The sequence below is a fragment of the Phaethon aethereus genome (genome assembly GCF_964289735.1).
Source record: "Phaethon aethereus genome assembly, chromosome: 11".
Taxonomy (NCBI): Eukaryota; Metazoa; Chordata; class Aves; order Phaethontiformes; family Phaethontidae; genus Phaethon; species Phaethon aethereus.
Window position 1 is genome coordinate 8,849,423 of NC_138587.1, and position 26,988 is coordinate 8,876,410.

The window sequence follows — 26,988 nt, forward strand, 5'->3', positions numbered from 1 at the left end:
AATCTTGGGGAGGGGGTTGTCATAAAATAACACCTACCCTTTGGGAAAAATTTCATTTTTACAGAACATGGTCCCAATAAAAGAATGCATTCTTCCTTAGATTTACTCCTGAATAAAAACCAGCTTGGCATATTTGCTGGTTGAGACAAAAACAAATCACAACCTGCCAGATGTAAGCTATAATAATGGTGGTGGTAATGAGTTTGAGATTGGGGTTTTTTTTCCCCCACCAAGTATATCAGTTATGAAACAGAGACTGAAAGGACTGAAAGAGAGTTTCAGCATCTTTAGTTAAGACGACAGAATGAACTAGAAATCTGGAAAAATAACTTGTGACTAATATGCAGATTTTATCAGCTTGTGGATCGGAAGCTACAGTTTGCTGGAAGTTGTATCCTTTTTGCTAATTTTCCTCAGATGAAAGGCGCTTGTGTTCCCTCTCTAACTGAATGCTTTGCCTCCACGCTTTTCGCAGCATATGCTCAAGTTTGCAGTTACTATTGATAGAATGGGAAGGAATTACAATCCTTAAGATTTTATAAAAATTCTTTTTAAGCCTAAATTCTGTAGAATTTAAATTATAATTCAGATATTCACACTCAAACATCAGTCCTGGAACCTTCCCTTGCAAAATTCCTTGCACAGATAGAATTTTATTTAAATAAAGGCTGCAGCGGTGCGCACGTTTAGACTGTGCCTCACTGGAGCCTGCATACATGCGTGAAAGCTGGCAATGACAATGAAACAGTAGAAGTCTTCAGACTATGTTAGGCCAAATGTCCAGTGGGACACTTGAAAACTGTTAATTTGGAAGAGGACAGACACATGACTTCAGAGCAAGAAGAGAAGCAGAGGGAGCTGGCTCAGCAAGAGGGTGCGGGCTGGGACAGCAAAGCCCCACAAGTGAAGGATGCCCACGCTCTACGTACGCCTTCATATCAAGCATTTCCTGCACCCACCAGCTCCAGTGCCAAGGTATGGGAAACTGAAATCATCAATCATAATCTGCAAAAGGGACAAAACTTGTACCACACACAAGATTACTGCAGCAGGTTTGGGTTTTATAACCCAGGGGTCAAACCCTCGGTTCCCTTTCCCCACTCCCCCAATAAATAAATAAATAAATAAAAAGCATCTGCTAAAGTGCCAAGGCTGATAGACTCTGGAGAGCATCTCAGAGGCTCTGTAGCACCAGCAGTAGATTCGGTCCCCCACGGCAGGGACAACCGCTGGCAGAGCATTACCCCTACCCCAGGTGTTGGGGCAGCACTTGGAGTTTGGGGGAGAAAGTGCACGAGATGGGGCACATGGGCCCAGCGGATAGCGCGGCTCTGTTCCTGCCATTACTCACCTCTGAGGCTATAGCCATGCCACAGGAGACGGGACGTACGGTGGGGAAAGGGCAGGTGGGGCATTACACTGCCCACCTCTGTGTTTCTTCCTTCTGCTCTGATTTGGGAATTTTGCAAGACGTTTCAATCAGAAAACACTAACTAGGCCAAACTTAGATCACACGCGTGTACCACAGTATGTAACTCTGAATAGGAAACCTGATTTCCATGTTATTAAGCGTGCAATAAACTAAGGGCACCACAAATAGGAAGTGTTTATTCCATCTAGCTATAGGAATGCCTTTGTTACGCTCAAGAACTATGAATTAGACCTGGGAAAAAAATTTCCATTTCCTAGGGTTTTTTCTAAAGCAGCATCATACTGTTATAGATACAGATACACAAGCTCACGCAATCTCTTAGATGAAGTGACTAGAGCTATGATAATGTGTATGACCAGGTAAGAAACACGATGCTGTCACTCCGTTAACAACACAGAATCACAAAGGTTGGAAAGGACCTTCAAGATCATCAAGTCCAACCATTAATCCAGCACCACCATGTCCCGAAGTGCCACATCACATGTTTTTTGAATACTTCCAGAGATGGTGACTCCACCACCTCCCTGGGCAGCCTGTTCCAATGCCTGACCACTCTCTTGGTGAAGAAATTTTTCCTAATATCCAATTTAAACCTCCCCTGGCGCAACTTGAGGCCATTTCCTCTCATCCCATCACTAGTTACTTGGGAGAAGAGACCAACACCCACCTCACCACAATCCCCTGTTGTAGAGAGCGATAAGGTCTCCCCTCAGCCTCCTCTTCTCCAGACTAAACAACCCCAGTTCCTTCAGCTGCTCCCACAATCCCCTGTTGTAGAGAGCGATAAGGTCTCCCCTCAGCCTCCTCTTCTCCAGACTAAACAACCCCAGTTCCTTCAGCTGCTCCTCATAAGACTTGTGCTCCAGACCCCTCACCAGCTTCATTGCCCTTCTCTGGACACGCTCCAGCACCTCAGCATCCTTCTTGTAGTGAGGGGCCCAAAACTGAACACAGGATTCGAGGTGCGGCCTCACCAGTGCCGAGTACAGGGGCACAATCACTTCCCTGCTCCTGCTGGCCACACTATTCCTGATACAGGCCAGGACGCTGTTGGCCTTCTTGGCCACCTGGGCACACTGCTGGCTCATGTTCAGCCGTCTGTCAACCAGCACCCCCAGGTCCCTTTCCGCCGGGCAGCTCTCCAGCCACTCCTCCCCAAGCCTGTAGCGTTGCATGGGGTTGTTGTGGCTGAAGTGCAGGACCTGGCACTTGGCCTTATTAAACCTCATACGGTTGACCTCGGCCCATCGATCCAGCCTGTCCAGATCCCTCTGCAGAGCCCTCCTACCCTCCAGCAGACCAACACTTCCACCCAGCTTGGTGTCATCTGCAAACTTACTGAGGGACCACTCGATCCCCTCATCCAGATCATCAATAAAGATATTGAACAAGACCGGCCCCAGAACCGAGCCCTGGGGAACACCACTCGTGACCGGCCGCCAGCCGGATTTAACGCCGTTCACCACAACTCTCTGGGCTCGGCCATCCAGCCCGTTCCTCACCCAGCGAAGAATAAACCTGTCTAAGAGGGTACATGAAAATCTAACACAGAAAATGCATTCCCAAGGAGTGTGAAAATACGTTAACTCCATGATGCTCTTCACAATCCATTACCAGCTAGAGAAGGCACGCCATAATACCCAAATGCCGAGTGTCAGAGATTAAAGGAATGATGCACAGCCATAATCAAGTTTAATTACATTGTTTCACCCACAATCACCCTGTAAACAGGTCGGGAGCTAATTGGATCAATAAAATGAATTCCCATCAAGTGCAACGAGCTGCACATTCAGCAGGGTAAGTTATCCCTGCCTATGGCTACAGCAAAAGAGTTTGTTCTCAGCGTTATTGGGACAAGATCACTTTTAAATTAGCTCAAGCTGCAGATGACAGCATTGCCAGCCCACTGCTTCCCAAAGGCTCGCTGCAAAGGGCAAGGCTTTCAGAGTGCCTGCAGATAGCTTATGTACCCACCGCAGTGGTCTTCATTATATTCGGTATTTGAAGCATAAAACATTCAACAACGGGATATTTCATCTCCTAAAACCAGTCAATTATGTTTGCTGAATTAGACTGACTGAGTTGGTAAGCGCAACGAAGGAATAAGAGTGAAACAAAAGGCCTGTTTAAAATAGGTCGCTCCTTTAGAAAATTTTGTAATTACACACTGCAAATGCATTTGCATGTTCAATGAGTAATATATGTTTCTTGCGATCAGAAAGCCTGGAAAAGCTTAATCAAAGCCTAGCTTATCAGCAAAGGCTAATTGGCTTCCACAGTGCATCACCCAGCAGAATCTAGGAGTAGTGCAAGCTTTGCGAACCGTTAGTTGGCAGAAAATCCCAATTTATTTTGATAACAGAGGTCTTACCTCCAGGGGTTTCCATGACCATATAATCAGGTGGTGCATCAGTGGCCCATCCCATGCCCTCCAGTCAGCGTCACCCAGTTAATCGACAGCCAAGAAAGATGGGAACTGACCATGATACAAAGAGTAATTTGGAAAGGAAAGAAAGGTACAAGGGTGATATATAATGAGTTGAAATCTTTTTCTTTTAAGGCAGAGTGCAAAATAGAAACTAATTAATGAACTGCCATGAGTAATGCAACCCGAAAATGCAAAATAATGATGGACTGAAGTTTTCCCTACAGCGAGTTGTCATCTCAGTTTGGGAACTGTGAGGCTGATTTCCCCAGCGTTACGCAAAGAAATGGCTCTTTTTTTCTTTTATTTAGCCTTCATATTTTAGCTGCTGAGTCTTCTTTATGGTGAGGTGGATTTGCAGGCAAGGACTAAACCTAACCCTTCACTTCCTGGGCACGATCTGCCTGTGCAAAAATGTGGTAATATTCTGGGGAAGCACATCTTAGTACTTCCAGACTTCGATTTCCACCAGGATGACACATGACAACAAACGACAAAATCTAAAGAAAGTGAGACCTTATGGGGGGCGGGGGTTAAACACATTTTATATAAAGATGAATTTATTCATTTAACACTCCATTTGAAATCATCTTACATCTGTGTCACAGATTGAAATTGTTATAATCAACCCAGCAGAAAATATCATGAGATATCATTGACTTAGCCCAAGTCAACAGCAAGGAGCTAGAACCAAACATATTGCCACACTAAACCTACTATGCAGGAAAATTTCTGTAATTTCAATTCAGTGACTAATTCAAGGGTGAAGAATCAAGTCCCACCAGGATGACTTGTAAGCCTCTTGTGGCTATTTGCCACTAGGCCACAGCAAAACGGTATCTTCTCGGAATCTCATATAGGTATCAGAAAAGTTTGTATGGTAGAGTGCAAAGGTAAATGAGATAGCTCTGTAAACTCTATAAACTCATCAATACAGCACTTCGTTGCTGAGAGGCTGAGCTAATTAGCACTGCCCCACTGACAGCATCACATTAGGATCTAACCCATCCCCTCCACATGGCACTGGCTGGTGTCGAGTAGGTCCACCAGCTCATCCAGAACCAGCCAAGGCATCTCTGGATGATGTGCGGTGCATGCCCCGCTAGTGTTTGTCATTTAAATCACCCAGCTACGAAACTCCAACTACAACGGTTAAACACAAACAAAACAATCTAATTTTGTGCTTCAGAAGACCAACTGAGAGTCCCCTCACTACCTGTAAATCCAAGTGCCAGGCCTGGGCGATTAGGACTGCGTGTTTCCTAGGTGATAAGCCTTTCATTTTTCTGGAAGACATTTGAAATAGAGCATAGGAAGATTAATCCTCCCCAGAGAAGGGAGAGTTCACCGGCTAATTTCTCTTGCATCTAGAAGTAATAATTAGGTGTATTGATTCTTCTGCTTTGTTCCTTACTATTATAATGAAATAATTAAGACAACTTCAAGGAAATATTTGAAAGCTCATTTCACGTTGTCTCTTCAAACACGGGCCACCTAACACTTAGTGCACACTCAAAGGGAAAAGCAAAGGCTGACTCTCGCCTTATTTATCTCCGTAATTCATCAGGCACCAACTTCAGGCAGCAAAGTGCTGCCTCAGGCTCCACTCCATTTGCTGCCTATCATGACTATGAACAGCAACACAAATGAGATCCATCTGGTGTGACCAGGACACACATTGCTCTGCTAAGCTCTCACAGCAGCTTGTTATCAAGGGGCACTGGAGAGATGCTGACCCCCTCCAAGAGTTATGAAGGAAAAAAAGCAATATTTGTAATATTTGTAATTCCCCTTGCAGAGCCTCATGGTAGCATTCTTGCAAAATATTATGCAAATGTTATTTCCAGTTCAAATTTTTAAGTTTAAGATTCTTGGAAGATAATGCTGAAGTATCTACACTGAAGAGCACTCATGATGTCCATCCTCTCACACAGCAGCACAACCAGGTTTTTCAAATACAAGTACGAAATTATCCACGAAGGGCTCAATCTTTGCATTGTGTCCACAGGAGGAAAATATACCCCCAAGAAGTGGATTTGGGGCTCCCTGATGGTCCTCAGGGAAGTACAGCATGGCTAAATGGATCAGAGCCCGAACGGTATGCATTGTGCACACCTGCACGGATACTCAGGGACAGCCAAAACTGTTATGAGTATTAGAAGGATGAATGAAGATACTAAACATGTAAAAAGTTCTGAGAAAAGCCACTTAAACTGAAAAGGATTTTGCCATGTCTAATTCAACATTACTAATTCAACAGTTGATAAGAGTTCTCTGATCTCACCAGCATGTCTCAGATTTAAATAATTTTCAGCAACTTTGCATTAAATAGCCTTTAAAATATTAATCTTGTAAAAACACAGGGAAATGCATATGCATTTTAACACATGCTTGCTTCAAAAATACCTCTAAGCCCAGCTGATACAAAATTATAGTTTGCCAGCTGCTGAGGGGCAGAGGGGATGACTGGAAAGACCTCACTCCCTCAAAAGCATGGAGACATGCTGTCCTGGAATATGACACCAGATGGGTGTGGATGAGCATTTAGGTCCAAAGTGAGCACAAAACTTTCCAGGAGCAAGGAGACTGTGATTTGCTGGAGCATCTTGATCCAAGAAATGAAGTCACAGCCTTCTCTGCCTCTTCCCTTCACGCAAAGCTCACGCGGACCCTCGTGACTGATGTAGCTCTGGCACAGTATTAGCTATTAATATTTAACAGGTATATCCTGCATCCAGTGGTCACTCTGACAGCAGGGGACCAATGTTTATGACTGAATACTTCAAACAGAAATCTTAGATGTGGCTACCTCTCAGGAGGAGGAAACATCTGAAAAATGTGTTTCTCTGATATTTATATTCCCTTAGAAATGAAGGGTGTTTTCTGTATGACTCACATCCATGTTTTTCACTTGTGATATTTTTAAACTCCAAGATCCAGCACTGATTGGAGTGCAAAAAGTGTGACTTTTCTCCCGTCCTACCCTGAAGGGCCTTTCAGCCAGGTACAGGTGATAGTAGGAACCGGGAATGGGTCATCTCCAGGTTTACTATGGGAACAGAAAGGCTAAAAGAAATAGCTTTGGGATTTATGGACATCAGTCATATGAGAAAGCTAAAACCTGGCAGGTTTAATGAAAAAGAAGTACCTAGACCCATTTCCTATGAGAACATCACGTATATTGAAAACAAGCCGAAAAACCCACCTAGAATAAGAGCCCGTTTTTCTCCCCTCCACCCAAAAGTATCTTTACAGTCTAAATCAGAGCTAAATTAAAAGAAATGCAATTAATTAAATAAAAAATTCAAGGAGATATTCTTATGACGAGTGACCCAATGCAGATTGTTTACATGAATTTCCTCGCGCTGCACATCCCTTCTCAAATTCAGCGTGCTCACGTGAGGGCATCACAGAGAAGCCCATGTCTGTCATGGCTACGTGGTAGGGGCTCCACCCAGAGTGTCCAGGTCTGAAATGTCCAGGCCTCAAAGAGCCAAAAGATGCAGAAAAGAAATACAACAAATAAAAGCATCAAAACTCTTTTATCGTTGAAACTGCTCCCCGGAGTCCAGCTTCTTTCAGCTTGAAGAAGGCTGAAGAGTTCCTTGCTGGAGCAAGGCTCACCATGAGATCTTGTTGGTTGGGCTAAAATGTCTTTAACATCAGGCTAATATAAATGTTGCCTTTCTTTAAATACAGTTTGCTTCCTTTATAGCATCATTCAAGAGACATAAATGCCAGCCCCAAGCTCAGACAGACACAACTAGCTGTTTGAAGGAAAATCACGAGAAAGATCTTGCTCTGGGCGGAAGGATTTTGCAAAACATTTTTTCTGCAGGAGCCAAAAAGAAGAGGAAAGTTGAGGCAGAAGAATGGCACAAACAGTCAGAACAACGATAAAACCTGGAAACTTGAGAAAAGGTAGGAGAGGGCTTTCTTCCCAGCCCGGGGGAAGGAGGCTGCGGATGCAGTGTCCTTCACTGGACACAGGAGCACACCAGGCTCCTCCGTACTGCCAGTGCGAATAAACTTGAGTGCATCACCAAAACGTCTGAAACAACTTCTTCCTTTAAAAGAAATAACCTGCAAAGGACTGAAAATTTGGCTAACGATTCAGCTCAAAAGGGGTAACGTTATCATAGAAACCCATTCAGTCTATACAAAAATTTCTCCAGCTCTCTAAGTGACAAGGAATACACTGTTTTCTTTGCAGTAACCCAGAACTGTACAAGATACAGAGTTTAAATCCATTTCCATTCAGATAAGTTATCTCTTCCCCTCCCCACCAGCAGCTTTTAAAAGATGCATCTTGAACTCATACCACTGGAGGGTTTTTTCTTCTCGGATTTTTAATTCACTGGCATCATAAAGACCTTTAGCAATTTACGGTGTGAAGAGCACTTTCTCTTCGGATTGCCCTGCTTTGAGCCAGTTTGTACATTACAGTGACGTCACTACTTACATTGCATTACACAGGGGCAAACGCAACAGCCGTGCTCCTCTCCGCAGCAGATGTGCCCCGGGGCCAGCACGAGCCAGATGTCTCCCAGAGCCCCACATCAGGCGCAGAGGCTGGGCTGCCCGGCTGCTCCACCCCAACCGTCCCTCTGCAGTGCCGAGCCGGACAACACACTTCTGACCCTCCCGCTAGCTTGAAACTGGGGTAAATCAGAGAAATGCTGCAGAGGAGACAGCCGCATCATCAGGCTACTCTAATCAAGGTGTTGCAAATTAGCAAAATCAAGAAAACCCCACCCAAACAAACCAAAAGACTTGTGGGAGATACCCAAATTCTGTTGAACGATGGCAAGGAACACCAGAGGGACCAGAACATATTTCTCCCTGGCTCTTGCCGTTGTGGTCTCAGCTATTTGTCCTCCTGCGAGTCCGCGGGATGCAAGCCAGACTCCTCAAACCCTGAAGCAATGGTCTCCACACATGGTTCCGGTGACAGTTTCATCTGGGGTTAAGAGTCACAAATTTCAGGTTTAGCAACAGCGACCAACCAACATGCACGTTACTCAGTTTCTGTCTAATGAAACGGCATCTTGGTGGCCAGAAAACCCCATGGGTTTTCTTGACACGCGTTCAAAGCGGCGCGCTCCCGCAGCCAGTCGCCCAGTTCCTGACGGCCGCTTCTGCGAGACATCCCTTTTCCCTGGTCCCTTCCCATCCGTACGTGCTACGTGTCGGCTTTAAACGTCACAAACGCAGGTGGCAAAGACTGGAGTGGACTGCAAGAAGCCCACTTCCCTCTCTGAGGGCGCCCGCGCTTTCTCGGCGATGCAATAAGCTGATGAAATGCCAGGAGGCCGGTGTATAGGGAGTACATGAGTGCTATAGGTGGGACGTTGAATCCGATTTCGCTGCGTACCACCATATGGAACAGAATCTCAGCAGCATCTAACGTTTACCTAAACTCCATTAATGTCTTCTCCAAGCCAATATTTATAGCGTACACACCAGTAGCTGCTGTCAGAGTGTGTATAAATGTTAAACTGAACTGTTAGAGAAACATAATGACAGATGTAGAGATGCTGAAGAGTGCAATCTATTCTAATTTATGATAATTTATTTCCATCATCTGCAGCCCTATTCAGAAGAGAAAGCTGAACGCATCCCAAAGCGCATCACGGGGTTGAATGTAAAAATCCCCAGGAAAAAAAAAAAAATCTTTTAAACCAAGCAAAAGTACTCTTGTCCTAACACCCAGGACATGCTCAGCAATCTCTCTGTGCAGAAGTCATACAGGTGTGGGGTACTCGAGCCCTGCCTCCCGGCACCCCAGTGACACACAGGTTTCACCGCAAGTTGGGAATAGCTGGGAACTGTTCGTCCCATGAGAGATGGTTGATCATTGCTGAGTCACTACTTTTAGGGACTAAGCTGCACTAAAAAACATTTATTAGCTGTCAGAACCTCTTTGGCTGCATTAACAACCAACACTGCACCCATGGGTGGCCAGCACTAATAAGTACATCAACAAAAAGACAGAAAACTATTTTTAATAATGAGTGAACTATGCCATGGTGAGTTATATGGCAGAAAGAGCCTTTCTGTTTCACTCCTCAGCAATGCAAGCTGTGCTGGATCGGTTCTACCATGAGACCCGAGCCTCGTCTCGGTCTCCTGTTGCTGTCGTTCTGCTGTGAAAACCATGACGCAGGGAATGAAAAAAAGGGAAGAAGAAAAAAAGAAAAAAAAAAAAAAGCAGTGACAGCGCTTGGTCCCCACAGCGGGGAGTGCCGCGCACTCATTTTCATGGCATCGTCCCGCCCCGGGAAGCGCCGGTAACGTGCTCACGGTGGCAGGAGGCTTCCAGCCGCGTGGCACACCCAGCGTCCCCCGCGTACGTCGGCGCGCCGCGAAGCCAGCTCCCGCCGCCCACCCGGGTCTCGCCGTCTGGCCAGGCGCAGCTTGGGGCTGGCGCGGGCGCCCTCGCCGCAGAGCCGCCCGCCGCGGGCTGCCCCGGCGGAGCCGGAGCACGCCCAGCCCGCGCAGCCAAACAAGGAGGCTCACGAGCGCGGCTCGCTGACCCTCTGCGACGTGGACTGTGCGGTGCAGCTCTGAGAAACTCCACATTTGACAAAAATTGGGCTAGGCAGACAATATAAACGTAGACTACACCACCAATATGCACATGCCGCCTTAAAAGTCAGATCAAGAATTTCCGCCAGGACATTTTCTGCGTTTTGTTCTTGTTCACCTTTTTCCAAAAAAGTTGTCATCTTCCCGCCAAGAACATTGACTCTTCTTTGCAAGTCCCAGCGCTAAGGGCTTGCGATATCTACCCTGGGAACACTAACGCTGTGCCTCCAAGGAGTTTGGGTTGGCCCCTCGTGCTGTAGATCAGGTTCCACGGCCAGACTACACCGCGTCGATGCGCAGGAGGGTCACGCTTGACGCGATCCATCCCCGACTCCTCCAGGAGGAGCAAGCCTCGGGCATCGCAAGGGGATGCTCTGGGCTGCAGAGAGGAGAAAAAGAATACGACCTGACCGCTGTTTCTTTACTGAAATATTTTGAGCTGAAATACTGTAGTTACTGGAAAAAAAATATTTCTTCATTCACAATCTCACCAGAATGCCCAAGTTTCCAGTGTAAATTTAGATTAAAAATTATTCTTTCCCCAAGGAAATGAAATTCCTTTTTCCCAATCAGTTCTGCCAACAACGCTTTTTGATGCGGCAGTGACGGACACTTCCCTGACTTTTAGGCACAGCCCGAATCTCAAAGCACAAATAGTTCGCACACCCGTCAGTCACCTGCCCCAGGCTCTGAAACACGAGGGAGCTCACTCTAACACCTTTCCTTGCCGTGAAAGCACCGCACGCTCCCAGCTCGCTTACCTCCTCCCGTCACACCGAAGCCCAGCCACCAACAGCACAGGGGAAATACGTAACCACGTCTTTATTTAAAGACTTCTCCACACATTCAGAAATCGGCTGCGGCGGGACTGCTTGGCTACATGCCGCTCGGTCCCACGTTTCGCAGGGCTGCGTAGAAAGCCAGCAGCCTGCCAAACGCTCTCAAACCGGGACTAATCAATAGACGTGCCCAGCCAAAGCCCTACAGCATTGCTTCTGCTCGCTGACCGAGGGATCAAACTTTATTAATTATCCCACTTGAAACTGATTCTGTTTTGCAACAAAATCTTATCTCCTGGCCTCAACCCTCTCAATGAGTAATTCCACCAAAGAAACTCTTTTTGCAGCATCATTCACAGAAGTAGATTAAAAATGGGGAGAGAATATGTTCCGAAAGAAGCTCTATTGAGCCATACTCATGAATAATCTCTCTGTCCACATGCTGGTCACCAGTTGGAAAAGCCAGTTTGCGATGCACTCGGTACTTGGCAGCGTGCAGCTTTTGTGCTTTTATCCATACTCAAATGCATCCTTGCGTCTGCGTGCAAGGTTAGAACAAAATGCTGCTACGACGCAACAGCAGACACCATGTATATCGGCTTGCTGAGATCAAAGGCATACGGCAGCAAAGAATTTAATTAAAATGTTAAAATTAAACAGGAAGGCATCCATTGTTTAATTTTTTGGCAGGCGTGTTCTTTCAAACCGGGACCTAATTCCACTCCAGCAGGCTGACTGCCCTTGGAGATGGCAACCAGGAGAGCTCTGCCGGATTTATCGGCTGCTGGATTTGGCAGTGGGGGGAATCCCACACTTGCTTTGCTTTTGAAGCACAGTCTCTAAAAAAGCACTTGGAGAAACTGCTCAACTCCAAAGGATAATTACTGCAATACTCATGTCCTGCAATAATAAGCCAATTGCCAGTATCAAAACTAGCCCCACCAGGCTGGGCACAATATACACCCACGGGCATCACTTTCCCTTACAGTCCCAGCAGGGAGCTGCGACCTTGCCATGTTCAACCGCTCCGCACCACCACTCTTTCCAAACAAAGGTTGTTTTAAATGGGGTAAAACACTGATGCAGAGCAGTGCTTTTCTGCGTGCAACATAGCCTCTGCCTGAGCAGTGGCAGGGGGAAGCATCTATGTGCTTTTAAATTTGTACACACATGGGGGGCTTGTCCCGTTTTGTTTTGCTTCGAGTATACCCCCAGCACACAGCCAGGGAAAAGATTATTCTGAAAACACTTCAAGCAAGGCTGAAGTTTGCTCTTTAAATAACTGTAAGTTACTTCCTGGCATCCTGGGGCATTTTGACCCGGATGCTGAAGGCAGCCATAGGCTATAATGTGGCCCACATCAGGGAGGCTGAACCAAGAAGCCAGTTGTCTCCTTGGTTTTTTGAGAACCTGGCAAGGAAGATTTCACTACTTCCTATAGTATTATGGGTGTCACAGAGGCTTTTCACCCAGTATTAGGAAGATCGGCAAATGCAGTGTCAAACACGGGGCCCCAGTACAAGCACCCAACACACAAGTGCCAAAGGGTTTGGGCTGAGGCTTACCATTGCAAGCCAATGATACTTTGGATTTGCATCACCTGAGAAATAACACAGGAAGGCAGAGCATCAACATCCGAAGTGAAGACTGAGGACAGACACAACAAACTTCTTTTTGAAATTCCAAGAGCTACTGAAGAGCTGTTGCTATAAATTACTTCCTGAGGTATCAATGATCTTGCCACTGTTAGGTAGCATTTCTTTCAGAGATCTTCTGGGCAGAATTTCACCCTCAACACTTCAGGTTCTTGAGCACTTCTAGTTAATATTCAGTCAGGCTGTTTGAAGCAGGCTCTGGTATTTCTCATGGAATAAAGATCAAGTCGAGAGGTCAGGAGTTTTGCAAGACAGTCAAATCAGATTTACTTCTGACAGCGGGTCTGGAACTCTACACCTCCCATCTGAAAATTTATAACACTTTATTGAAATCTTCCTGCACCACAGTTTTTTCTCCTGCTTCCTTAACACAGAGAAACAGGAGACTACCTCCCCCCTGCACACCTCAGTGCCTAGGATGCTTGTTGGGGTCTTCTTAGCAGAAACATCGCCAGTCCTTCAGCAAAAGCCTCCTGTGTGGGGTGTCATGATTTCTTACCACTCTGAAAATATCCGTGCTAGCGTCTGCCTCGCGATGGCAGCGCCGAACTGGGGCTGGGGCGGCTGTACCAGCACTTACCCGGGAGCAGGAGCCCACAGAGCTCCCGGCTGCAGCACTTACTGCTCCCCACAGCACGAGCTCAGCCTCTAACACAGCCTTGTCCCCAGATGCTAAGGCATTTTGGAAAAGGCACAGACAGAACAGCCTGTTCAGAGAAACACATTTATCCATCCATTAGAACATTGCCAAGAAAGGAGAGTATTCCTGGATCATGCACATACCCCACTGCTTCAAGGACCAAAGTTGGCATTAGGCTCTTTAGACCTTCCTGCTTTCCTCTCCACACTGAGGACCATAACACTGCGTCTTGCCACAGATGGCTGCTCATCTGGAAAACTCCCTCACTCGAGAGGCCACATCAGGCTAATCCTCTGCTGATCCCTCTCCCCTACCAGCATTATGAAAATACTCAACCACGGCAGCAACCGGGCTGTCCGATGCAGAGACGCCCTGCCTGGACTTCGCTCCTCTCACCACAGCCACCCTCTGAGCCTGACCAGCAGAGGTTCTCACCTCTCCATGCCTTCCAGCTTGGGTTTGAGCAGTTTGCAAATGCATGCCACCAGTACGTGCAAAAGTCTTCTGGGCTGCGTGCCCATGGATGTGCCTGCGTGCCTAGGCTGCCAATGGGGCAACACCTAATATTTTGTGTTTATATAAAAGGTTCTTACAGAATACTTCCTTACCTGACTGAATGCCATTACCAAACCCTTTTAATGCCATAATTTGTATCTACAATTATAATCATTGAAACACCCATAATTTTATGTGACTTAAGCATTTTCTTAAGAACTGGGAGCAATATTAAGTTTTCTCACCGGGTGAAGTGTTCAGTATGGGAAAACACTGCTTCCAAAGACAAACCCGAGAAGTCTCTATGATGGCCAGAAGATGAAAACCATGCAAATTAAACAAAGGAAAAGCCTACAGTTTGTCTATATTCAGTATTCTTTTGCTTTTGCCAAAAAAGCAAGCAAGCTGTCACCTTAGCAACTATGTCACACTTCGCAGTACATATGCCACTTTGAACAAACACCTTAAAAGCAGCAGCTCCACACCGTGTGTTCCTTTCCGTATTGTTCTTCGCAGCGCATTGCAGATCCCTCCTGAGAGTAAAAGCCATTAAGACCCCTCTGGCCAGCTGCCAGGCTGGACAGACAGACAGCCGGCCAAGCGCCATTTTCCACACTGCACCCCAGGACCATAAGGCCACTTAACCGCTCTTATTCGATGCCGGAGGCGAAAGCCGCGCTTGCAGAGGTGCGGCGGGAGCACTCCGCCTGCCACCGCCAGCCCTGCTCAGAGCCCAGCGTTACCTGCTTTCCGCCTCCCCCTTCTCCCGAGCCCGGAGCAGCTCCCTTCTCCTGCAGCGCAGCCTTCAGCCAGCGACCGGGAGGTCTCCTGCCCCTTGGGATCACGCGCAGTGCCGTGAGTCCAGGTTAAGTCAGGGACCATAGGAGCCAAGTGATGAAAGGGTTTTACCAGGAGCACCTCCAAGCCTGTCCTCCCCCGACCACAACGTCCGAGTCGAGAGATGTCAACACGCAGGGCTTTTACCCGGGGCTCCAATTATGCAGATGCTGATTTATGGGAGGGATGACTGAAACATCTCCCTCATAAAAATTGGCAAGGAGACTTTAACGGCGTATGTCTAATGGCAGAACCCTCTATCTCCATACATCTTGCTAGTTTGAAAGTCAGATCATTTTTGTTCTTCCTTTCACAGAAATCTGGTTTGCATATATAATCAAATTTAGCATTAATGAGTCTTTCTCCTCATCTTCTACTCCTGATGCTTCGAACAGCCATGCTCGGATAACACCAGCAGATTCTACCATCGAGAAGGTGGCTTCCCATGAAGCGATTTTACCAGTTTCACCCAGGGATCTCCATGAAAGCAGCACATAACTCCAAGAACTCCTGCCTCCTGGAGCACTGGATCTCAACCGTATGTGCTAATCCTACACGAACTCTTTTATACTAGGTCCCACTCTGGGCTGCCAAGAATCATCAGGATTTAAATGAATTGTTAGGTGACCTTTTAAAATCAACTCTTCCACAATCACGTGAGCCTAAGTGGAAAATGGTAGGCACTTTCCAGATGAAAGATGTCATTTATTTGCAACGTGGTCAGGCATTACTGACGTTTTCTCCTTCTCTCTTTGTCTGTACCAGCATTTTTACCGTTTTAACAGCAACTTTCCAATGGGACAAGATTAGCACGGTTCTCAGTTTCCAACAAGATATGCACACAGATAAACATGCATGTGAAGAGCGTGCAGAACAGCCAGCTCTCTGCAGCCTGCATAAAAATATGGGATCACCAAACAGATTTTCCACTCTTTCACCGGTCTTCTGGGTTTTCAGTCTTTAGAGCTTCCATCCTTCTTCTGCTACACTGATCTAAAAGCATATGGTTTATCAAAGTCAAAGGTTTCAGAATCACAAGACTCCCAGAAGTTGAGACTCAAAGACCACAAGGTAAAATACCACGTAAGCACTGTTCCTGCTTCAGCTGCCTCTACCCCAGCCTCACTGACAGCATGGCACGGGGCTTTCCCATCTGTCTTTGGCAAGACTACAAAAACTTTTCAGATCTTTCCTATCACACACAACAGAGCCTGATGTCCAACAGCAAAATCCACCTCCCGGTTCTTCCTAACAGAAATAACTTGTCCAACACCGTTCCCTGCCTGCAGATTACTGATGCCCGGAATAGGTGTTCAGGAGTTGTAAGTCCAATGCCAAGGACCGACAAAGCCCGTTCGCAGGGCTTGGGGCTCTGGGGACGCTCACATCCCGTGGTTTCACTCTGGCGATTTTTGCCTGTAGAGAGCTGCAGCATATCTTGCATGCATTACGCTAAGCTGCCTATAAGAAATCATCCAATTAATCACAGCTTACAGGGAAGGGTTAGTTACACCATAATTACCTTTCTAATATTAAAATACCATAGAAATGGATTTACATTTTTTGATTAAGTGGCACGTTATATTGACCTGACACTACAAATACATGACCTTTGAGGTAGTAACTGAGACCAGGTTTTCAAGAACAGCTAGGTACCTACGTCCCAAGGCAGACATCAAAAAAACTGACAATACATTTTTTACATGTGTTTGTGTATCTTACACATCAAGATGGATGGACCCAGCACTGAATGCACCATCTGATCCTGGCATTGCATAAGCAACATCAGCAGGCAGCAAGAAATATTCTTTTTATTAAGGCTTTTCTTTCAACATGAGGGTAGAGAAGATCAAACACTCAACTGTTCCAGCCCTGCAACCACGAGGAGCACTATGCTTCAGCAAGGTTACCCTGCTCCATCACCTAAAGTTTCTGCCCATCCCAGAGTAGACAGCAGCCTTCTGGTTAAGCAAAAAACAAATGAGTGCAAGCAAATGTGACTAAGAGTCTCAAGTAACTATAAAATATCTCAGGCCCATAATACACAATACAGGGCAAACTACTAATCACACATGCCTCATGCAAGAATTACCTTCTTCATTTTTTTCCGTTTATTTTCAGCATCTCAAGATATCCAGGCTTTTCTAGGACACACTTGAAAGCATGCAGCTACTTATGTCCATTCATATGCATGCAAATATAATCCAACAAAAGCGCTCCATGGCCAGATGAGCAATCAGCATCAGGACAAAAGACAAGACTTATTATCAGTCTTTCAGGATTTAGATTCCCTTTGCCTTCCAAATACACATCTGCTAGCAAGGCAAAGGTTGCTAACCCTTTCAGAAGCTAAGCAATTAAAGCAAGCTTGACTCTTGCCAGGCTGGCAACAGCCTGGCCTTTTTCCTGGCTCACAAGTCAAATGATCATACTGTGAAGGCAAGGAAGCAAAGCAAGGGTCGCTTGGTCCATGTACACACATATTTTTGAAATCGCCTTGCAATTCCTTTGTCCAATTTTCACCAGGGATGAATGGGGATTTGTTGTCCAAATGCCCTGGGCTGCTTTGAAAATCTTTGGCACATCCCATGACGATGCTCACGAGCAGTGATGATCTGCAGTCATGCAAGGCCTGGAATGTACTTTTCTCTGCACAAAGGCAAGAATTAAAACAACTCCTCAGACACATTTGGGTTCATTGAATATCCTAATGTCCACATCCAAGTCGTCCTATCAAGAAAAGCCCCAGTATCCAGAAGATTTGTTCTGCAACATAAATGACTCACATCTGCCCTGACACAAGCAGCGCCGGCTTAGACAGAGCAACTTGCACGGTCTTTGCGCCCAAAATACTCCCTCTGCTGTGTCCATAGCAGCCGGGACACGGCTGCAAGCTGCCGGAGCAGGGAGCTTGTTGCACGGTATTTTGAAACAACCACCCGCAGATATCAGCAAGGCAATCACAGCACCTCCCAGCTCGCAAAACAGCGCAGGTTCTGCATCTCTGCTATTTATCAGGGTTTACAGGCAAAGGTGTTACGGGCAGTACTGCTGCAGCTTCTGTTAATTTAGATGGGAACTGGACGAACGTCAGGTTGCTTTGGGTCTGCAGGAAGACAGTTGTTTGTGGTAAATCACTGCCAGGAAGCAGCACAAGTAATTAAAAACCCCAGCCTAGTGATACAAAGTTTCCATTTTTACTAAAATATTTTTGCAGGAAACCACCTGATTATACATCAGGCAGTTCATACACACATTGTGCTGCTCCGCTGAGCCCTGCTTTTCACTTGATTTGCTTTTGTGGGGCTCCAGGGAGGCAACGGCTGCAAAACAGACCTCAACTGACAAACTTCCTTGATTTGCTTACTTTTTGCAGACCCCAATAAAAGCAGGCTTAAACACATCCAAAGATCCACAGGACTGAAATTAATCCAGGAGATGAACGAAAATGTTTCTTCTCTTTCATCTTTCCTTCTTCATTATTGTCAGGAATAGGACAGTCATTTCTCAAGTGAAGTCGTACTAGTGTTTGTGACATCGCGACTGGTTGTAGTGCCACGGTAGATTATCACGACGAATAAGCTTCAGAAGGACACCCTCTTCTCATGCAAAGATTTGGGGAGTAACGGTCAAGGGAATAAAGAGGAGCGACAACATATACGGCTTTAAAACAGCTTTTCCCTGCCCCCAGCACATGCCATGAAGCAAGAGTTGACTCAAAGCTGGAAACACCCAGGGCCTCCCTCGTTCAGCTGTGAACAGTTTTCCAAGCCCAGATTTGTGATCCACATACTGTAAGTACACAATCTATTACCAAGGTCGAGTTCAAAAAATGCAACTCTTGCTCAATTGCAAAAAGTAACTTTTTTTTTTTTCCTCCTCTCCCTCAAACTTTCTTGGGCCTCAGCCAACAGAGTCTCTTAATGGCTTCTAGATGCAATTTCTTGGCTGAAAACAAGATTACAAAGTACATGAGAAATACAAATGAAAATATATTACAGTGCTGCGAATATTCAGAAGAATCGGTCTTATCTCAGCATCTTCTCTCTGGGTGTTAGGTGATAGTCGAAGTAGAAGATTGAAGAAGGTCAGATAAAGTCCCTGTCCCTCGGGACAGAGGTCCATGTCTGAGCCAGAGTATGGGCAAGCTGGAATTTGCACACCTAGAGATTGCTTCTGCAACAGTCACAGGAGCACGCCTGGGAAACCTATGGCCACCCCAGTCGCCTCCAGACTTGCCAATGTTTGCGCTCGTTAATACACAGATTTCAGCAGCACCGTTGTACAGGAGGTTTATTAATATAGTCATGCCAACCCCTGAACCATGGGCCTACCCAAATTGCCCAAAAGATGAGAGTGCAAATTCAAGGCTGGACTGCCTGGACCCGCTGAGACCATTTTCAGTCCGTTCCATCTCCACAAAGCCTCCCCTCAAGCCCCAGAGCCACCCAACGCCCAGAATCGCTGCGTTGCCAGCTAGGCTGTGAACTTCATTTCCTTGCAGATGCAATCTAGGACTCAAGTGGGAGGTGTTAAGAGGTGCCATGAGTAGCAGCACATGGGCTACAGTACACAAACAACAGGGCAGAAACACCAGTTTTACCCCTCTTAGGTTGCAGAAGGGCTTTCCCCACCTCTGTGCCCTACCTGGTTGCTTTTCACACTAGAAATCCAAAACTTGACTTTCTAGGAAAAATGCATTAAAAAAAAGTAAGTTTTCCAAAAGCAGAAGTTAACACCTCCCTTTTAGATGACAAATAAGCCCAAAGGTGGCAACATTAAAATTACTCGCACTTGCTTTCCCCATTCCCAAAACTCTGTAAAACTGGGAGTTACGCTTCAGCTATGACATCACTCCACATGACACCAGCCACACCCTCTGACAGGTGATGACTGTAATGCTCTGAAAAAACTCATCAGCATTAACAAGAGCAGGTTTAATAAATTCCATCGTCACCAGGACTTTTTGCATAAAAAACCCCCCCACTCTCACACATCATTTAACACCTGAAATGAAACAGCTGTAAATCCCACAATTAGTGGTGTAATTCGCCTGTTCTGATCAAGCGCGCTGATGGCTGCGATGCCAATGGGGAAAGTGGAAGCGGCTGCAGAATCAGCTGGAGCATTTGGTCTTTTTTTAAAGTTTAATATCATAATTAGGCTGGTAATAGGAGTCTGAGGGAGAGACGGACACTTGAGACCAGTAGATGGTAGTGAAAGGTGGACAGCAGTTAGTAGGCATGGTGAGAGGAGAAGGAAGATGGGAGCAACAAGATGAAGTGAATAGAGCTGGAATTTGGGTAATCCAAAAAGCCTTTCAGGTATATTTAAGAATATACATTTAAAAATTCCACACTCTAACATACACTTAAGTGTGCTTAATTTGACTGACACATACATGCCAGAAGGGGAAAAAGTAATTTCTCACACCATCTTAAACGTTAACACACTCTGCATCCTTCTCCCGCATTCCCTTATTGCCAAGGACTGATGCACCACAGCCGCGCCAGAAGAGCTCCGTTCACATACAGCCGCACGTGCGTTTAGATATACACACAACCAAGCAGCGTGCAGACAGAGCAGCCAGAAGAGCTCCACATGTGGCTTTCAACCATGACAAAGGCAGCTTTTGTATGGGGCTGCTGGAAGAAGTTACAGACCCAGGAAACTGCCAAGAGAAAAGAGGTCCCACTTGCTGTCCCAAGGATGCCAATGCACTGCGGGGGACACTTTCCTCAAAGGGTGCAGCCCACACCCCCCAGCCCAGAGCCCTTCCCGGAGGAGCTCACTTCCCAGCCATCACCAGACATAGCTTCGCTGGACAGATATAGTCAAAAGATCACACTCCCAGCAGCTATTTGCCATAGAAGCAGCTTTGCTCCCCATTCTTCTGCTCCGCGGCGAGCGCTGCAGGATGGTTGAAGCACCCCCAGACCAGTGTCCAGACTTCTCCTCCAGGTAACAGCAGCAGCACCGAGTGGGTTTGCAGGAGCTCCGGGCGAGGAACGCAAGGGACCTTGTCCATCCTCCGCATGCAGGGACCCCGCTGTGGGGCCACCTCGCCCCAAGCCTGTGGCAGCACCACATCCCCATCACCCAGCTCTGGGGGACCTGGTGTTTCAAGGTGCCCAGGGGAAGGGGAGCTGCTGACTGCGGGCAGGGACCGGGTGTGGGGTGAGCAGCTGCCCCCGGCACGCCAGAACACCCCCTGGTGAACGCCCCACGGCCGGGCTGTGCGTGGCGGGTGCAAACATGTGGGTAAACGCACACGCATGCGGACGCACCCCCCAAAATACGCGTCTTACATAATTCCCCAGCCAGCCGGCGTTAGGGGAATGTGATTAATCCTCCATGACATGTTCTGAACTTTCCGTTCAGAGAGGCTCTCTCCTCCCGCAGACCTACTGGCGATGAATGTCACTTGACCTGCAGACTTCACTACGAATGAGCATCAGCACGACGCGCAGCGACATTGCTCCGCAAACCAATTATCTGCCTCCTGCCCCGCTCGGCCCAGAGACAAGTTTGCTAAATGCATAGCGAGGATTGTTTGTTGTTGTTGTTGTTGGGTTTTCTCCCCCGTTTTTTTAAAAAAAAAAATTCGTTTACATCCAGCACAAGGTGGGGGGGGCACACACAAACCCAGCCCGCCCCGCCAGCCACATCGCCGTAGGACGACGGGCCCCGGCCCCAGCCCGTTCCGCGGGGCGCAGCGCCGTGCGCCCACTTTGAGGACAGCCCCCCCCTCCTCCCAAGCCCACCCGCGGCCGGACCCCCCCAGGACTCACCCACTCGAGCACCCTGAGGAAGGCCAGCGGCTCCTTCACCACGCGGAAAGTGCCCGCGGAGGCGAGCTGCGAGCAGAGAGAGGCAGTCAGCACCGCACCCGCTCCGCGCTCCCCTCCCCCGCGCCCGCCCGCGGGGCTCCGCGTACCTGGTCCACCGCCTCCATGGCGCCGCAGCCCCGCGGAGCCGAGCGGAGCCGCCCGCCAGCCGGGGATGCGCGGGGATGCGCGGCGCTGCCCCCGCGCACGCCGGGCGGGGCAGCCGGGCGGGGCCCCGCGCCCCCCGCACCGCCCCGCGGAGCCGCCCCGCGCCCGCGCAGCGCTCCGGCCCCCGCCCGCTGCCCTAGCGCTGCTCACCCCCCTCCCCGGTCACTCCGCCACTTTTAAAAATGATTATTCATTTTTAAAAATTTTTTTTCGGAGCAGAAAGGAAAAGGAAGACGTCGGGGAAAGAAAAACAAATCAAACAAAAAAAAGAAGCGAGCAAACCGCCCCCCCTGCAAAGAAACCCCCAATATTTTGGGAGTGGCAGCGCTCCCCACCGCGTCCCCCTTCCCCCCCTCGCCCTCCCGGCCCCCGCGGAGTGGGGCCAGCCTGCTCTCTGGGCGCTGCCTCCCTCCTGCCTTTGTAGCATTTCCTTGACAGCAGAACTGCATTTTCTGTCTTGCCCTTGTCCTGGCCTCGTTTCCCAACATAGTCTTAATAATTACAATATACCCGGGGTGACACAGCCTGGCGGGAGCAGCGGTTCCCTGTGCCCGTCCCTGCTTGTGCTGCCCTTGCTCACTGGCGGCGTTTCCACCTCCCTGTGGCATGAAATTTTAGTGATGGAGCCAGGTTCTGCCCCAGCAAAGGCTCAGGAAAGTGCCGAGGGCACAAACCCATCACCTTATTTAACAGCACATACCCAGCAACTAGATTTAGGCCCTGATTCTGCAAACATTTACACGTTCACTTAACTGCCACGCTGACAACTAGTTGTGCCACCAGAAGGCCACCGAGTGCTCAACGGGATTTGGGCGCTAAGTAGGTCAGAGACTGCGATATCTGCCTAAAAAATACCTGAAGATTTTATGCCCTGTAAGGAATCATCCATCTGCAAAAGTTTAATAAGTCAATTAGTTTCGCCCAGACTAAAGCTCTATTAAAAAAAAAAATATCCAAATGTATTCATGGAGTAAACAAGATGCATGGGGGGGGGAATGAATTTTTGAAGGTTTAATTGGAAATTGAGGCAGAGGATTTTGTGTCAAAGTCATAGATCTGTAAACCCAGCTGAAGTCTGCAGTAGCAACAGAACTGGGTCCGGTTCTATTTTTTTAAATAACATTTTTTCACCTATGAGCTTTGAGGTCAGAATTACAATTACATATCATTTTTTCAAGAAAAAGAAAAAAAACAGTTGGTGTATTTTGTGCCCTCTTTTCTGCCCTAGGAGAAAAAACAAGAAAGAAAAATTGAGAACTACAAAATGTTAACAAGTAAGCATTTTTATTTAAATAACATCCTCTAGGAAATACAAAACACTTCTCAGCAATTCCAGTAACTGCCTGCTGGTGGCCTAGCACCGTGGGAGGCAGAGTCCCACCACAGATGCATAAGGGCCAGAGCATCCCTAAGTCTCCAAAAGGCACAAACAGGCAGTGAAACAAAATTTGCCCTCTGACTTTCAGCCACCACTTCCCCCACTGATGCAGAGCTGCAGGGCACTGTGAGCCACTTGCCTTCAGCTCTCACATTTGAAGAAGAAATTAGTTCAGTCTCCAAGAAGAGCTGGGTAACCATGCTCTCTTCTGCAGAGGTTTCCAGCTCTGACATCCAATATTGGCCGTAGTTCGTTTGCGCCAGCACAAGTAACCACCAAAATTCTTGGCTGTGGGAAGCTTGATTGCTTGCGGTTTACTGTGACTCTCATGTGCCCTTTCCTTTAATAGGTTTCTTTCATGGAAGGACCTACAGCTGTGGATATATTGAAGCAGTTCATAAGCCTCCTGAGAGATTAAAAAAAAAAATACTGAAACATTTAGTAAAGGCATAAACCGGAAAGATGTAGAGAATCTTTTTTCCTTAATTTCATTGATAGTATATTCTGGAAAAAAACCATATGCCCAATCTCTGTTGACTGCCATGGAGAACTGGAAGCCTAATTCATGACTGACAGGCTGGGCCCTCTTGAAGGCTGGGCTGGTTTCCCTGCTGCGCTAGCTCAGCACACTCGGGCTTGCTGCGGCTACAGGAGCTCCCTCATGCTGTGTTTTCCATTCCCTTTCTACTGTCCCAGCTGTGTTTTGGCTTGGTGCCTTTAGGTGCTTGGCCATCCCCACCTCAGCTCCCTCTTTGGCTGGAAATCCTTGCAGAACCATGGCAGCAACCTGATTTTATAGTCACTCTATAGTGACTATAAGGTGCCTCTTCCAGCCATTAAGTCTTCCAGATGGCTATTAGCATTTGTACTTCAATATGGCAGAGAGTCTCTGGTTTCACAGCTGCTCTCTTTACACGCGGTCCCAGTTAGCTTAGAAGTAAGAGCATCTCCTTCCCAGTTCCTGAGACTTGCTCTGCAAATGACATTAAAGATCCACACTTTTCTGATACTATATGATAAAACACACTGTGAAACGTATGTTCAAACTAGCAGAGATGATATGTCTGCAATTACTGAAAAAACAGCAAGAAGCTATACACCAAGATACTAAATCGTGTTCACTGTTCTTACACCTGGATGACTGTGCTTGACGTGCATTAATCAATGAATGCCACAGAGGTGCAACTACAAATCTCCGTGAACGAAAAATAGCCTGGAGAGACCCAAAGTGTTTCACAGGGACAGGACCTCACACTGAATGTACTCCCTAAAGACAGAAGCCTCCTGCCCTTTCCTTCTCTTGGGGAGGCCCACTGGTGCTGTAGGGGAAGCGACAATGCCCATCCCACGTCACTGCTGGGGGCCAAAGTCCCCCACAGGGCACGGTCGCTTTAGCACTCTTCCCTCGTCACTTCAGAAGAAGAAATTTAATTGGCACAAATCCTGATAGGGCAAGTTTAAAAGCTAAAGTCCTCATTCAGGATTAGCATCTTGTCCAGCTACAAGCAGTGGTTTCTTTCCTGTTTCTAGGAAGCACCTGATTTTTACTTTGGGTACAGAGGGCAGGAAGCTTCCCTGATTAACGGCAAGTGTAAGAACTGCATCTGTTACATGTTATACATCAGTAGGAAATGCATCAAGAGGTGCCTACCTCTCACTCTTACCTTGGAAAGGTTTCCTCCCAGGGCTTTACCAAAAGATACACGTTAGACTTCTTCCGAGCTGCCTGAACCTGTATTCTGGCAAGTCATTTCCTGCTGGGTCCTCCAAGCAACAGGCCAACTAAATTCAGCCTTTCGCTCCACACCCACGGACTGCAGACCACACTGCCTGGAAAGCATCAGATCCATGTAAGCAGCAGACCGGTGCAAGCACATGGCTCAGGATCGAATTGTCCCAGTGGGAATGGAGGAACGGTCGTTGCAAGAAGGGGACACTAACTGCAGGGGTGGTAGTGATGCTGCCCCTGCCCAGGGCTGCGGCAAGCAGAGCCGTGCCGACCTCGAGGGGCTGAAAGAGGAGAGCGGGGATTTGTCTTTGCTTGGGACGTCTTTGGTTTAAATCTTACTTCCATCTGCTGACAGGGAAACGGTAAGGACTGATCTCTTCTTCTGCTAGACCGGACATTCAATGTAAACCAGCTATACTGACATACAGATATAGGCATCTGCACCTACAAAAGCAAATAACTGAAAATGCATTTCTCCTTGCATGTGGCAGAGCACAAAGCTTACGACCCGTGGGTCATCCAGGCTGCAGCAGCGAGGACCAGACGGTGGGGTCACCCGGTCTGAAGCGAGTTTAAGGCAACTGGTGATAGCACCAGCGCTATTTTTTTGTGAGCAGTTGGGTGCAGAAATAAGGTCTCGCAGACGTGCTAGGACGACCATATGGCGCTTAGCACACCAGATTTCCCAGCTCCAGCCAGGCCTCAGTCTCACACTCTACCTGTCAGTCTTCTCAAGATCCACACTGTCGAGGGTCATTTCATCCTCTCGGGGTCTCCATCAAATTTGTTCGCAATACATTATCCCCGGAAAGGGGAGAGCTTGGTGCCATCTCTTGGATCTTTCTGTTGTTTTTAAAGCTACCAGTCATTTTGACTAGGTTACAATATTTTCCCCTGGGGCTGTATTCTGCCCCAAGGAGCTTTTAACCTTTTCCCAGCACAGGAAGTTTACTTTCCCATCCCAATGCCAATTGCCAGTCATTTCATGGCTTGGCTTCATTTTTTTGATGTCTTGACTCCAAAATTTAACAGATAAGCAACAAAATATGAGACCTTGGGATAGCCAAGAATTGCCTTCCACGTGAGCAGGGACTACACATGGGGATCTGTGGGAGAGGCCAGTTTCTGCCCATTAGGTCCAGCCAACTCCTGTACCACGCTTTCCAGTGCCCATGGGCCTCCCCTCCTCGTTCCATTTTCAAATTCTAGGTTTGCACCCCTGCCTATAAATGATCCTTAACAAACCTCATTTCCCAAGGAACCCCATTTCCTAAATTTCTTTGTGCCCAGACAATAGGGCCAAATGAGGATATCACCCCCCTCTGCCACATGCTAAAGTCAATAAACTAAAATGCCGCAGTATTGTAGAATATTCCACCTCCAGAAGCTGAAAAAAGTCTGGATAGAGAAATCCATGTGTGCTGGTTTCAAAGCAAAATAGCTTGGAAAAAAGACATGCCTCAATATGGTGACAGATAAATAACAAAAAATTTTCAGGATTCAAATCATTAGAGCAGTGAGGCCATAGCTCATTATTAAACTAAAGGTACAACAGTATTTTTAAAAGGAGCTTTGCTGAATCAGCATTTGTTTTTCTAGCAACATGCACAATTTCTTTAAGCGGGGTCGTTTTCAGAGTACAGTATGAAAATAATCATGGAGCACTTTTTAAAGGTTCGGTGATTAAGGCAAGCAGCCGGCTGTTTGGCTGCACAGCTGATGTTGACCAAAAAGTATCATGTCTACAAGTCAAACTATCTTCATGAGATTTCTAGATCTCACACAAGGCTTACAACTATTTCTCCCCTGATCTCTAAGAATAGCTGCAAAAATCATCTTTGCTGCCTCTCTTCAGATTTCAGTTACGTGCACGTAAAATGAAGTTAAAAGTCATATTATTGAAAGTCAAGTTTTCCTGAGTCCAAAAGGATTGCCTGACTTTGCTACAACCTTTGTTCCATGTACAGAGGGATCCTGATTTGATTTTAAAAAATAATCAGTCGTTTTTCTTTTCCTTCTTAATCCTTCACTGACA

At 47.1% G+C, this 26,988-nt stretch overlaps 1 protein-coding gene across 1 annotated transcript in view; it reads right to left on the reverse strand.

The window, feature by feature from the left end:
* Nucleotides 1-25,710, reverse strand: part of SYNPR (synaptoporin) — a gene marked incomplete at both ends in the record, with an annotated part of 111,294 nt that extends 85,584 nt beyond the window's left edge. The window contains 4 exon segments of the mRNA XM_082004579.1: nucleotides 21,643-21,708; nucleotides 21,789-21,831; nucleotides 21,833-21,988; nucleotides 25,673-25,710. Of these exon segments, the coding sequence (XP_081860705.1) occupies nucleotides 21,643-21,708; nucleotides 21,789-21,831; nucleotides 21,833-21,988; nucleotides 25,673-25,710 (303 nt within the window).
* Nucleotides 25,711-26,988: the final 1,278 nt, after the last annotated feature.